This window comes from Physella acuta, unplaced genomic scaffold (genome assembly GCF_028476545.2).
Source record: "Physella acuta isolate Inbredline_101_S28 unplaced genomic scaffold, ASM2847654v3 ptg000464l, whole genome shotgun sequence".
Classification (NCBI taxonomy): domain Eukaryota; kingdom Metazoa; phylum Mollusca; class Gastropoda; family Physidae; genus Physella; species Physella acuta.
In genome coordinates, this window is record NW_026731983.1 from 257,501 (window position 1) to 272,500 (window position 15,000).

A 15,000-nucleotide genomic window follows, 5' to 3' on the forward strand; every position below is an offset into this window, starting at 1 on the left:
TATACATTTTTGACGTGTAAATAAGTGACGTTAACATAGTGACGTCAAAAATGGTAGACCTGGTAAATGACGTCACACGGATGATGTTTTAGTTGTTGGACTACGCAGGATTAAACTAAGTTTATATTTTAACTTTTGTCACTTCAAGTTTTTGAAATATGCTACTGGTCAGAATTTTACCTTTTTAGTATTCAAAAGTTTCAAAATATGCAAAAAATTATTTTTTTCTATGAAAGCCATTACAATTCCCTCCTGACAAAAGTTTATTTCTGCATGAAGAACATTCACTGAAAATATGGTGGGCATTGTTAAATAAATAGACTTTTTAGTGATAAAAAACTGCGAACTGATAAAAACAGCAAAAACTAACGAAAAGGAGGTCACGAAAATATCATATCTGTGTAAACTGCAAAGCCGATTGTAAGCTTTGGTGTTTCCGAGAAGATGGGAAATACGATTATCAAATACATTAGAAATCTAGCTTTCCGATTATACCATATACAATATGATGACGTATATAAAACTTTCGTACAGAGCTTCTAAGATTGAGGAAAAATGATTATTAATAAGGTAATAACAATGGTATTTTATACACATTCTTATTTTCTTAATACAAAAATAGATAAAAGATCTAAAAGTAGAAAAAATCATTATGACAAAAAATCAAAAGTTTGTTATTTTGTTAATGAGCGTATCCCCTTAAAATTTAATGATTGGAGCTGCTGAATGGTCGCATGATTAATTAAGGTATCTTAAAATAAATTGTCTTCATTCAAAATAGTGTAAACAATATGTAGGCTTATTTATCACTAAATAGAATCTAAACAATAAAAATGTGTAGACTTTAAAAGTTATAATATGTTAGCACATTAAAACTAAAGTTTGTGAAAGTATTAAGTTTACGTTAGATAGAATTTTAATAAAAATGTAAACTTTGGGTTAAATGCTTAGTTCAAGATTTGATAGTTTTGTGTTTATCACAGGTGATCGCCTGCCCCTTCGCCATGACGAGTGAGTTTGTTCACCTGGAGAATATAACGTCTACCTGGCTGGGGGAGGTGGGGGCGGGGACAGAGCTGGCCTATATGGATACGTTTTTGTTGTTGATCTTTGGTGCAACCACATGGCAGGTAGGTGTCAGTTCATAGCAGGTATGTGGCAGGTAGGTGTCCATTAGGTGTCAGTACACGGCAGGTAGGTGTCAGTACACGGCCGGTAGGTGTCAGTACATGGCAGGTAGGTGTCAGTACATGACAGGTAGGTGTCAGTACATGGCAGGTAGGTGTCAGTACACGGCCGGTAGGTGTCAGTACATGGCAGGTAGGTGTCAGTACATGGCAGTTAGGTGTCAGTACATCACAGGATTGAGTATGTTTTACTTAATATTGCAGATGAAATGATCTTTATTGAAGTGGGCTGTGTAAACAGTGTAAGAAACGTGATAAAAAACCTACTCACTTAGATGTATAGGCCTACCTGTTTGTATATATATATATATATATATATATATATATATATATATATATATATATATATATATATATAAATAAATATATATATATATACATATATATATATATATATATATATATATATATATATATATATATATATATATATATATATATATATATATATATATATATATATATATATATATATGTAAGCCCTGCTAGTGGGAGGGGATACCTCAAATCTACCCTTCTAACTAACTACTGTCCGGTCAGTGCAAGCACGGATAAACCCAGACTGGTTAATAACCTAACCTTAGTCTAAATAATAAAACTACTAAAAATAAAACAAAAACTTTAACAATATAATAAAATTTATTTAACAAAAATATGGAACCCAAAACTTACATAAAAAACTAGAATCTAGATCTAGACAAAACAAAACACTCAAGACATAAAAAACAAACAGAACTCAACGAAACAAAAAACCCAATCTGGACCACCGTCCATACACCACATAAATGTGACAAAGAAACTCTTCAACACACAGGCCTCGACATTCCAGAAGAATGTCCCTCCCTGTACACACACCACATTCACGAACAAAAAAACCAATACTACGCACAAGAAAAGAGTCCCTAATACAATAATAAGTAACATTCAGGATTTAAAGCAAAGTGGAGCCACACTCCTTAAACAATGTTTGCATAACTATTATCAAAATAAAAACAAGACAAAGCAATTATAAACCATTTTAAAATTCTAATCATATCAGCGCCAGAATAGCGAACTACTTTAACTAGAAACCACAACAATCCTGAAGAACACAAAAAGACATTCACCTTTTTGTAATAAAATAATTAAATAACTCCCCAGCCCCTTACATATATATATATATATATATATATATATATATATATATATATATATATATATATATATATATATATATATATATATATATATATATATATATATATATATATATAAAATTATTAATTTAATTTAATTATTTAATTAATTTAATTATTTTCATTAGTTATTCCAGTAAATTTATTTTGTTTATAATGGGAAAAAACATCTGCTACTATAGGTGACATTGACGTTTTTGTTTTTAAATACTTGATTTTATGCATACTTTATTACTATAATAAAATACTGGATTAAAAAACAGACATACACACAAGCACACACTCATACATACAAATTTTGACTAACAGAATATCCTGTTTACCTGAGACATCAGTCACGTGACAGTTAAACATTACATACCTAGATGGTTCCGATGTTTGAGTGTCTACTGCGTTGCATATAGTGCTCCGAGTGTCTCAGCTGGTTCATGCCTTAGGTGTATCCATGGTTACATGCTTGAGCAATGTGTTCTTTCCCCAGGCCTTCTACCAGCGTATCCTGGCCAGCCAGAATGTCAGGGTGGCCATGTATTCCACTATCGGCGCCGCCGTCATGAGTTCTGTTATGGCCGTCCCACCTGCATTGATGGGATATGCTGGGGCAGCGGCAGGTAACACACATTAAAACTTGATCCTGATATACTTACATTAGATCACTTACATCCGTTGATAAAGGTCTATTTTTAATCTGTTATGTGGTCATCTTAAACTAAAAGGAAACGTGTATTAAATGGAAAAGATTATTTTAATATAAGATTGAAGAAATAACTTTTATGGAAAGCAGTTTATGTTTAATATTACCTGAAAAAGGTAACTTTAAAAATGCTTCTTATTGTTAACTGTTTTCTTTTTGCCGGCAGAGCTAAATATTGTTCAAAGATCGCGTAACTCCAACGTGTGTCAAAGTTATGGGAGAGCACTCAAAGAATTTGAAAAAAATGTCAATATTAGCTCATAGAGTTTTGAATCAGACACTCGCAATTTAAAAAAAAATATGTGTATACACGCTCTAAAATTAATGGCCAACAACATAATTCGAAATGTTTAAAGCACTATTACTAAAATATAAATAAAAAGTTCAGCTGAAGTGCTCAAATATTCTGTATGACACGTGACCCAACACGGTCTGATTTGAGACTAGGAAAAGTAAATGCGGCTTTGTATGTCGCATAGCAGAAAATTTCTCCTTCTGCCTTAAAAAATTTGAACTCTCCTTTAGTCAGAAAAAAATTTGTAATTATTTTAATTTTTCTATCTTCATCCTGTATCCTGAATGTTATGGTACATTGTCGGTAAAAATAAATAAAAAATTATTTAACCCTTCCAGACTGGAACCAAACTTCATACGACGGACCGATACCAATACCAGACGACAGGAAAAGTTACATCCTGCCCATGACCTTGAACTACTTGGTGCCACTTCCGGTTTCAATTATCGGAATGAGTGCCATCTGTGCGGCCGTGATGTCATCGGCAGATTCTAGTTTCCTGTCTGCAGCGACGGTGTTCACTAGAAACATCTATAAGGAAATTATCCGGACAAAGGTTTGACACAATTTTAGCGTTTGCATTCTAATTTGTATAGAAACCTCTTTTATGGATGACAGGAATTCCATAACAATTGATTGGTTTCATTGACAAAATTTGTATTTGGTCACGATTTATTTTGTTATAATTTGTTCATGTGAAACTTTTTTATGTGGAAACAATACGCGTCCATTTGACACTTCTTTAGTAAATCGAGTTAACTGGCATCTTGTAATTTTAAAAACTCTCATCTTTGTGGTGGGTGGCGTGGTTCAGCGCTAGAGCGTTAGATTCAAAACTTAAAAGTGTCGAGTTCCGATCTACTATTGGAAAGTGTCTTGATTTAACTAAAATATACATACCTTGGCATTCAATAATTCAGATATAACGAAAATCGGCAGATACTGCTATTTCAAAAATATTGCATACCAATTATCATCGTCTACAAAGTAGGCCTACTTGAAGTTCGATTTTTTTTTAAATATTGGTAGACTCCAATTTCAGAACACGAAAGCGTCTTTGCACGCCATACCATTTTGCCAAGTATAACTTGTAGGCTAGTTAATAAAACAATTAATAACACAAGAAACTGTGTGCTATACCATATCATATTTATCTTACACAGGCGACAGATCGAGAGCTACTGTGGGTACTTCGTGTTTGTGTCGTCATTTTTGGTGTGTTGGGGACGTTGATTGCCATTTTTGCTACAACCATCTACGGGTTGTTTGTTCTTTGCAGGTGGGAAATAATACACTTTATATTTCGTTAATTTAAATGTATGCATGCTATACTTGTTTGTGTATTTCAACCTAGGTGTCTATATTTCAGTGACCTTATGTACGTGGTGCTATTCCCACAACTAATGTGTGTCCTGTGGGTGCCATGGGCCAACACCTATGGCAGCTTTGCCGGGTTTCTCGTCTCATTCCTACTGCGGATCTTGTCTGGTGACGCTGTGCTACAAATTCCAGCGGCGATTAAGTTCCCTTTGTATGACTACAGCACTGACTCGCAGTTATTTCCCTTTAGGTAACATCTAGTTTACGTATAAAAATGTTTAGCTGTAGAATTGTATAGACCACATCATGGAACTAATTCCGCATCATGTGTGTTCTAGAACCTTCTCCATGCTGTCTGGAACATTCTGCCTGCTGGCCGTGTCCGGTCTGACCCACCTGATGTTCACCAGAGGTCTACTGGACCTGAAGTATGACGTCTTCAACTGCCACAAGAAACGATCACACAAAAGACACGATATGATTGACATGGAGAAACCTGAATTGTTTAAACAAGAGTTGCTGGGTTCTGTTCCCACTTGAGGCTCTGTTTAGGTTTATTTTTATTCAATGTTGAGGTTTTGTAAGGGTTTTAAATAAAAGCTGCCTTTAACACAAGTACTGAATAAAAGTATAAGTAACTAATATGTAATAGATCTTTTCATTTGAAAAACGTTTACTTAAAAACTGAAAATTACAACGTTTAAGTACATTGAAGTTCCTTAAAGATAACCATTGAGACACCAAATTAAATTGTGAGTTAATTTAATATTTAAAGAAAAACATTTTATACAATTCAAATTGTGATATAAATATTCTTTTCGGTTTTTTATTTTCCCTTGTACGAAGTATAGAGGAATTATTATAATCGAGCGAATCGAGATTTTCAAAAATCTCGACTTTTTACACAACCTTGAGTGGGAAAAACATAGTTTTTTTATTTTGTCAGTGTGTCTGTATGTATGTGTGTCTGTGAACACCATAACTTGAGTACCGTTACTGCTAGGTTGATGAAATTTCATATTTTAGTAGTATATCAAATTTGAAGTTCTGTATCTCTTTTTCTGTATCAACGATTTCCGGTAACTTGAAGTCGAGCTTATTCTACTTTCAATTTGTCAATCCGTTTCTGATAGATTAATGAAATTTTTCATATAATTAAAAGATCTAATGCTGTATTTTCTATCAAATTTCGAATATTTTCCGATGATCGGAAGTCGTATTTTCGATTTCTCAAAAAATTTAAAAAAAAAAGTAGAATTTATTTTTATCTACTTTTCTCTGTTTTTCTTTATAACGTACTAAAGTTGCGCACAATTATACACAGTTTATTTGCTGTTTTTTGAAATTCTTTTTTTCTAGGAGATTCTTTTCTATTTTAAACGTTTAAGTGGGCATATTTGAAAATTTATTTTTAAAAAATCTATTTTCCGACTGCACTGGATTTGCCATCCACCTCTAAAGAATATTAGAAAAAAAAATTAGGGAAGATCACTAACGTTTTTTAAATATATATATATATATGGAAGCTCATGATTAAAGAAAATCATCTATTTTTACCTTTTAAGTGTGCATAAGCTTGTTATTAAAACGATGCTTATTCATTTTAAAATTTTATATTGCAAATACATCAATCCGATGAATAATTTTCTTTTTAGTTATTCTACTAACTTCAAGAAAGATTAATGTTTAAATTATATATATATATATATATATATATATATATATATATATATATATATATAAATATATATATATATATATATATATATATATATATATATATATATATATATGAATATAAGCTAAGTAATAAACTATTTAAGAATATTAGGATTTGCCATCCACATCTAAAGAATCTAAAGAAGAAACGTTTAGGGAAGATCACTCCCGTTTTTTAAATATAAATAAATGGTAGAAAATCCTCTGTTTTTACCTTTTTAGTGTATTATTGCATTAAAAGCTTGTTATTAAAACGATGTTTATTCATTTTTAGATTTTAAATTGCAAATACATCAATCTAATGAATAATTGTCTGTCTACTTATTCTATCGACTTGAAAAAAGATTAATGCGTTTAAATTATGTGTACAAATATATATATATATATATATATATATATATATATATATATATATATATATATATATATATATATATATATATATATATATATATATTATAACGAAAGAACCCACAGACACAGTTACCAACCCACAGCCACACACACATACACACGCACACATACAAATATACATATATACAATACTTTACACCATGTTTCAAATTAACTGAAATCGATAAAACCTATTCTTTCCTATTCTGGTTCAATAATGCAAAATATTAAGAATATTAGGTGAACAAATAAAATATACATATGGGAGTTTCCACCTTTGATCCCAGCTGTTTCCGAAATTCCCGTTAGTTAGTATGTTAAAATGTGTACATAAAAACCGTTTACTTGTTGAATTACAATAATTTAAAATACTGTCCTCTACTATATATATATATATATATATATATATATATATATATATATATATATATATATATATATATATATATATAGGAATATACGCTAAGTAATAAACTGTTTTAGATAAATAATATGTTTTGTGCATGAAAGTTTATAAAGTGTTACTATTGTCCACATATAAAGCCTCATTTGCCGAATTGTTCGAACTAGATACCTTTCAGCTCTATAGGTGGACAGTCTTCTATCTGGGAAGAAAATCGAAAAAATAAAAGAACTGCTTTTAAAGCTTGTTAGCTGGAATTCCAGAAAGTAATAGCATGAAATCTATACCGATATGGTGCATAACATGTACACACGTCATACATTGGTAACACATTGTGTTCATTTAATATAGTGATGTGTTGACTAATAATGTTAATAATTTGATTTTTCTAATATGGATTGGTAGCCTATGTTTTTTAAACGTGTCAGAATTTTAGCTATTTAGTTATTTCTTTGCTTTGACGATAATTTCGTTCAACGTGTAGTAAAGCTATAATACATGTTTTGTAATCCAAACTGATAAGAAAACAAAAATCTCAGGTGAATCGTGATCACCAACTAACAAATAAGTTATTTCCCTTCCCTACCTCTAATGTTGCATGACTATTGTCTCCCTTACTTACCTCAGTCAGGATGTCAGTAATGTTTTTGTGTTGTAGCTCATTGGATTACAACTTACTGTTCACATTTCGCTGCTCGATAAATTATTAATCTCATTTTTTCCTCTTGAGTGGCTTCGACCCCTTTAAGTATTGAGTGCAGTTGCATTAACATCACACATCATCGGTTACACAGCATTGTTTAATTCATTTTAGTCATCCTGTGACAGCTTTCAACATAACTGTCTTGTTAAAAGGGATCATTTGAATAACGACTCACAGATAGTTTCGTTTTCACTAAGACTGATCATCTGTATGATGACCGATGATGTACACACCTTCAATTTTTTTTTACGTAAAATGATAAAACATATAACTAATTCTACATCAAATCTGACCTAACTTAAACGATCACTATATTACAACTGAAGAGACAAATCATTTAGATTTTTTTTTCAATTATGAGATCAGTAGTTTTAAAACTTCTGAATTTAATTAAAAGTGATCAGTTAGATCCATCAAGTTTTCTGTTCAACATTACACCCATCAGATTATAAACAGCTTATAAACAGCTTACAAACAACTTATAAACAGCTTATAACTAGCTTATGACAAGCTTATAAACAGTTGAACTTGAAATTGTTAGCCATCCATCTCGCTTCCCTGCCGCTCTGATTAGTTCTGAGACTGGCAGCCCTGGATAGCTAATTAAAAACATAAAGTTGTTGGAACTCGTTTAATAAATGTGAACGATGTCTGCTCCACAATGCCTGGATACTAGTGCTTAGGACGTGAGATTGTCCGCAATACCATCTGGACTGGTGTTATTCATGGTACGGTTTTGTCATCGATTGTAAAAGTCTCCCGTATCCATAGTGTCGGGCGCTATGTAAACTAAATGTAGGTGACATAGTGCTCACAAGCAAGTGTCACACGACGACCGGGGCGCCGTAAAACAGCGATGCTGCAATGTGACACATTTTTTTTTTAAAATAGTACGATTGATCCCCTAAGCAAGACGCCCATTCAGCTAAGATCGCCCAGGGGAACTGGAACTGGTAGCGGCAAAAGGAACATAATTGCATGAGCACAGCTTCTACGATCTTTAGATCAATTTTATGCCAATGTAGACAAGAATTTTCTCAAAAATGTGTAAGATAGGATGGTGACTAAATAAATAATTTAGTAATTCTTTAATCTTTTTTAGAACAAAAACATTATATTCATCTAAAATAGTTTGTTACTTAGCCTATATTCATATATATATATATATATATATATATATATATATATATATATATATATATATATATATATATATATATATATATTTATATATATATATATATACACACACACACACATATATATATATATATATATATATATATATATATATATATATATATATATATATATATATATATATATATATATATATATATATAATTTAAACACATTAATCTTTCTTGAAGTCAGTAGAATAAGTAAACAGAAAATTATTCATCAGATTGGGTATTTGCAATATAAAATTTTAAAATGAACAAACATCGTTTTAATAACAAGCTTATACACACTTAAAAGGTAAAAATAGATGATTTTCTTTAATCATGAGCTTCCATATATTTATATTTTTAAAAAACGAGAGTGATCTTCCCTAAATTTTTTCTAATATTCTTTAGAGGTGGACGGCAATTCCAGTGCAGTCAGAAAATAGATTTAAAAAAAATAAATTTTCAAATATGCACACTAAAATGTTTAAAAGAGAAAAGAATCTCCTAAAAAAACGCGCACAAAAAAACAGCAAATAATCTGTGTATACTTGAGCCGAAGTATTGAACTTTATAAAGAAATACAGAGAAAACCAGTTAAAAATAATTCTAATACTTTTTTTTTAGAAATCGGAAATACAACTTCCTGTCATTGGAATCTACTCAAAATTTGATAGAAATAACAGCACTAGATCTTTTAATTACATGTGAAATGTCATATCTATCAAAAACAGTAATCAAATTATAGGCTTTTGAGAAATTGAAAGTAGAATAAGCTCCACTTCCGGTTACCGGAAATCGTTGAGAAGTGATACAGAACTACCAATTTGACATAATACTGAAATATGAAATTTCATCAACCTAGCTGTAATGGTACTCAAGTTATCGTGTTCACAGACATACACACACACATAAACAGACATACGGACAAAATAACAAAACTATGTTTTTCCAATTCAAACAGGAGTAAGACTTCGAGATTTGGGAAAATCTAGATTTGCACGTTTACAATACTTCCTCTATACTTCGTATACGAGAAAGTAAAAACCGGAAACAATACTTATATCACAATTTGAATTGTATAAGAAATGATTTTTTTTAACATTATATTAACACACAATTTAATTTAGTGTCTCTATGGTTATCTTTAAGTAACTTCGATATAGGCCTACTAAAAAGTTTTATTTTTCAGTTTTATGTAAAGGTTTTTAAAATGAAAAGATCTATTACATATTGGTTAGTTATACTTTTATTCAGTAATTGTATTAAAGGCAGCTTTTTTAAAAACCCTTACGAAACCTTAACATTGAATATAAATAAACCTAAACAGAGCCTCAAGTTGGAACAGAACTGAGCAGCTCTTGTTTAAACAATTCAGGTTTCTCCATGTCAATCATATCGTGTCTTTTGTGTGATCGTTTCTTGTGGCAGTTGAAGACGTCATACTTCAGGTCCAGTAGACCTTTGGTGAATATCAGGTGGGTCAGACCGGACACGGTCAACAGGCAGAATGTTCCAGACAGCATGGAGAAGGTTCTAGAACACACATTATATAATCTTAGTTCCATGGAGTTGTCTATACAATTTTATAGATAAACATTTTCATAAGTAAACTAGATGTTACCTAAAGGGAAATAACTGCGAGTCAGTGCTGTAGTCATACAAAGGGAACTTAATCGCCGCTGGAATTTGTAGCACAGCGTCACCAGACAAGATCCGCAGTAGGAATGAGACGAGAAACCCGGCAAAGCTGCCATAGGTGTTGGCCCAAGGCACCCACAGGACACACACCAGTTGTGGGAATAGCACCACGTACATTAGGTCACTGAAATATAGACATCCAGGTTAAAAGACACACACCAGTTGTGGGAAAAGCACCACGTACATGAGGTCACTGAAATATAGACATCTAGGTTAAAATACACACACCCGTTGTGGGAATAGGACCACGAACATCATATCACTGAAATATACACAGCTAGGTTGAAATACACATACAAGTATAGCATGCATACATTTAAATTAACGAAATATAAAGTGTATTATATCCCACCTGCAAAGAACAAACAGCCCGTAGATGGTTGTAGCAAAAATGGCAATCAACGTCCCCAATACACCAAAGATGACGACACAAACACGAAGTACCCACAGTAGCTCTCGATCTGTCGCCTGTGTAAGATAAATAGGATATGGTATAGCACACAGTTTCTTGTGTTATTAATTGTTTTATTAACTAGTCTGCAAGTTATACTTGGCAAAATGGTATGGCGTGCAAAGACGCTTTCGTGTTCTGAAATTGGAGTCTACCAATATTTAAAAAAAAATCGAACTTCAAGTAGGCCTACTTTGTAGACGATGAACATTGTGGGTTAGGTATGAAATATTTTTGAAACAGCAGTAACTGCCGATTTTAGTTATACCTGAATTATTGAATGCCAAGGTATGTATATTTCAGTTAAACAAAGTCACTTTCCAATAGTAGATCGGAACTCGACACTTTTATGTTTTGAATCCAACGCTCTAGCGCTGAACCACGCCACCCACGACAATGATGAGAGTTTTTAACATTGCAAGACGCCAGGTAACATAATTTACTAAAGAAGTGTTATTGTTTCCACATAAACAAGTCTCACTGGAACAAATTGTAACAAAATAAATCGTCACTAAATGCACATTGTTTCAATTAACCGAATCCGCGTTTAGGAAAATCACTGTCATCCATAAAGGACTTTCTTTTCAAGTAAGAATACAATCGCTAAAATTTTGTTAAACCTTCGTCCGGAAGATTTCCTGGTAAATATTTCTAGTGAACACTGTCGCTGCAGACAGGAAACTGGAATCTGCCGATGACATCACGGCCGCGCAGATGGCGCTCATTCCGATAATTGAAACAGGAAGTGGCACCAGATAGTTCAAGGTCATGGGCAGGATGTAACTTTTCCTATCGTCTGGTATTGGTAACGGTCCGTCGTATGACGTTTGGTTCCAGTCTGGAACGGTTAAATAATTTTTTATTTATTTTTCTCAACAATGTACCATAACATTCTGGATACAGGATGAAGATAGAAAAATTAAAATAATTACAATTTTTTTCTAACGAAAGAGAGTTCAACTTTTTTTACAGCAGAAGGAGAAATTTTTTTGCTATGCGACATACAAAGCCGCATTTACTTTTCCTAGTATCAAATCAGACCATGTTGGGTCACGTGTCGTACAGAATATTTGATCACTTCAGCTGAACTTGTGATTTAAATTTTAGTAATAGTGCTTTAAACATTTCGAATTATGTTGTAGGCCTTTAAATGTGAGAGCGTGAATTGAATTGAAAAAAAAACTTGCGAGTGTCTGATTCAAAACTCTTTGAGCTAATATTGACATTTTGTTTTTAAATTCCTTGAGCGCTCTCACATAACTTTGACACACTTTGGAGTTAGACGATCTTTGAACAATATTTAGCTTTGCCGGCAAAAGAAAACAGTTAACAATAAGAAGCATTTTAAAGCTACCTTTTAATGAAATATCAAACATAAACTGCTATCCATATAAGTTATTTCTTTACCCTTATACTAAAATAATCTTTTCTATTTAATACACGTTCCCTTTCAGTTTAAGATGACCATATAACAGATTAAAAATAGACCTTTATCAAGTGATGTAATGTAAGTATATCAGGATCAAGTTTTAATGTGTGTTACCTGCGGCTGCCCCAGCATATCCCATCAATGCAGGTGGGACGGCCATGACAGAACTCATGGCGGCGGCGCCGATAGTGGAATACATGGCCACCCTGACATTCTGGCTGGCCAGGATACGCTGGTAGAAGGCCTGGGGAAAGAACACACTGCTCAAACAGGTTACAATTGATACACCTAAGGCATGAACCAGTTGAGACACTCGGAGCACTCAACACCCACACAGTAGACACTCCAACATCGGGACCATCTAGGTATGTAACGTTTAACTGTCACATGACTGATGTCTTAGGTAAACAGGATATTATGTTAGTCAAAATGTGTATGTATGTGTGTGTGTGTGTTTCTGTGTGTGTGTGTTAATTGATCAATATTTTTATAATAATGAATTATGCATAGCATTAAGTATTTAAAAGAAAAACACGTCCATGTCACCTACAGTAGCAGTAGCAGATGTTTTTCCCATTATAAACAAAATAATTTTACTGGAATAATTAATGAGATTAATTAATTTAATCACCGGTCTTAACTTTCTGCTCCAGATATTTCTAACGTACGTTATATCGATATACATGTATATATATATATATATATATATATATATATATATATATATATATATATATATATATATATATATATACGAACAGGTATACATCTAAGTAAGTTGTTTTTCGTTCATTTATCTTACACTCTCGACATATCCCACTTCACCTACCTGTCATGTACTGACACCTACCTGCCATGTACTGACACCTACCTGCCATTTACTGACATCTACTGGACACCTACCTGTCATGTATTGACACCTACTGGATACCTACCTGTCATTTTCTGACACTTACCTGCCATGTACTGACACCTACCTGCCATATACTAACACCTACCTGGCATGTACTGCCACCTACCTGCGATGTACTGACAACTACCTGCCACCTACCTGCTATATACTGTCACCTACCTGCCATGTACTGACAACTACCTGCCAACTACCTGCCATCTACTGACACCTACCTGCCACCTACTTGCCATCTACTGACACCTACCTGCCACCTACCTGCAATCTACTGACAACTACTTGCCATGTACTGACACCTACCTGCCATTTACTGACACTTACCTGCCATGTACTGACACCTACCTGCCATGTGGTCCCACCAAAGATCAGCAACAAAAACGTATCCATATAGGCCAGCTCTGTCCCCGCCCCCACCTCCCCCAGCCAGGTAGACGTTATATTCTCCAGGTGAACAAACTCACTCGTCATGGCGAAGGGGCAGGCGATCACCTGTGACAAACATCAAACCATCAAATCTTGAACTAAGCAGTTAACGCAAAGGTTACATATTTGTTAAAATGACTACTATAAGGGCATACATTAAAAAAAAGGCTCAGCGTTTTTTAAAATACTATAAAATTCAAAATGGTGGAGGTTTTTCGAGTTACCATAACAACCAAAATTGTTTTCAACCCCTGTTTTTGCTGTTTAATACATACTTTCATGTGCCAAACACGAAAATAGTATTCCAACGCTTTAGATCTTAAAAATGTAAAAAATAGAAATAAACTGAGAAATTCTATAATCCTGCTTAGTCCAACATCTAAAACGCCATCTGTGTGACGTCATATACCAGACCTACCATTTTTGACGTCACCATGTTGACGTCAGTAACCAATCCTACTCATTTAGACGTCACATTGTACACGTCACTTACCAGACCTACGACGACCAGCACCATCTGTATGACGTCAGTGTAGGCCACAGCGTACAGACCACCAAGGAACGTGTAGACTATAGCGATCAACGCCGACACGATTACTGAGATCTTGGGATCGATGTCCACAATAATCGATACTGTCCCCCCTGAAACAGAACGATCCGACCAACGTAAAAAAATATTCAGCAGTATATTATTATAATACCTTTTTTTAAGTAAATAAACAGACGGTTTTATGTGTCATAAATGTTCTGGATTAGAACAGGCGCTAAAATGTCTGGGGGATTAAATATTTTAAATACAAAGAGAGTGCAGATCATTAAATAACAAAAAGCTAGCAACAGATGGCCACAACACAAGCTATACAACCCACAGATGTCCAAAATTAATATTCTACAAATATATAGCCAAAAAGTAAGCTACATAATACAACAAAAAGTTTGTTAACACCGACCTTGAAACCACTAATAGATATTAAAAAACCGCAGTGAATTATAAAATTTAAATGGTCAGAACGAATACGACCCTGCTATTA

At 33.2% G+C, this 15,000-nt stretch overlaps 4 protein-coding genes across 4 annotated transcripts in view; 3 read left to right on the forward strand and 1 right to left on the reverse strand.

Moving 5' to 3' along the window:
• Nucleotides 1–4,661, forward strand: part of LOC131943684 (high-affinity choline transporter 1-like) — an 18,956-nt gene extending 14,295 nt beyond the window's left edge. The window contains exons 2-4 of the mRNA XM_059303897.1: nt 2,767–2,973; nt 3,690–3,907; nt 4,515–4,661. Of these exons, the coding sequence (XP_059159880.1) occupies nt 2,767–2,973; nt 3,690–3,907; nt 4,515–4,661 (572 nt within the window). The remainder of the gene's footprint in view (nt 1–2,766; nt 2,974–3,689; nt 3,908–4,514) is intronic.
• LOC131943651 (high-affinity choline transporter 1-like) overlaps nt 1–15,000 on the forward strand; it is a 47,033-nt gene that overhangs the window by 16,100 nt on the left and 15,933 nt on the right. The gene's annotated exons all lie outside the window — the stretch shown is intronic.
• LOC131943654 (high-affinity choline transporter 1-like) lies at nt 4,729–5,214 on the forward strand. The gene is made up of 2 exons (XM_059303861.1): nt 4,729–4,921; nt 5,010–5,214. Exons 1-2 carry the CDS (start codon nt 4,755–4,757, stop codon nt 5,209–5,211), a joined length of 369 nt encoding a protein of 122 aa, XP_059159844.1. The 5' UTR covers nt 4,729–4,754; the 3' UTR covers nt 5,212–5,214.
• Nucleotides 10,299–15,000, reverse strand: part of LOC131943652 (high-affinity choline transporter 1-like) — a 9,569-nt gene continuing 4,867 nt past the window's right edge. Inside the window, exons 5-11 of the mRNA XM_059303859.1 lie at nt 14,463–14,611; nt 13,889–14,035; nt 12,751–12,880; nt 11,828–12,045; nt 11,109–11,224; nt 10,680–10,880; nt 10,299–10,591 (exon numbers count right to left, since the gene is read on the reverse strand). Coding sequence (XP_059159842.1) covers nt 10,390–10,591; nt 10,680–10,880; nt 11,109–11,224; nt 11,828–12,045; nt 12,751–12,880; nt 13,889–14,035; nt 14,463–14,611 — 1,163 coding nt within the window. The 3' untranslated portion in view covers nt 10,299–10,389. The remainder of the gene's footprint in view (nt 10,592–10,679; nt 10,881–11,108; nt 11,225–11,827; nt 12,046–12,750; nt 12,881–13,888; nt 14,036–14,462; nt 14,612–15,000) is intronic.

Coding starts and splice junctions, on each gene's coding strand:
- LOC131943654 (XM_059303861.1), top strand. CDS start 4,755: ATGTGTGTCCTGTGGGTGCCATGGGCCAACACCTATGGCAGCTTTGCC. Junction 4,922..5,009: donor TCGCAGTTATTTCCCTTTAG/GTAACATCTAGT, acceptor TGTGTGTTCTAG/AACCTTCTCCATGCTGTCTG.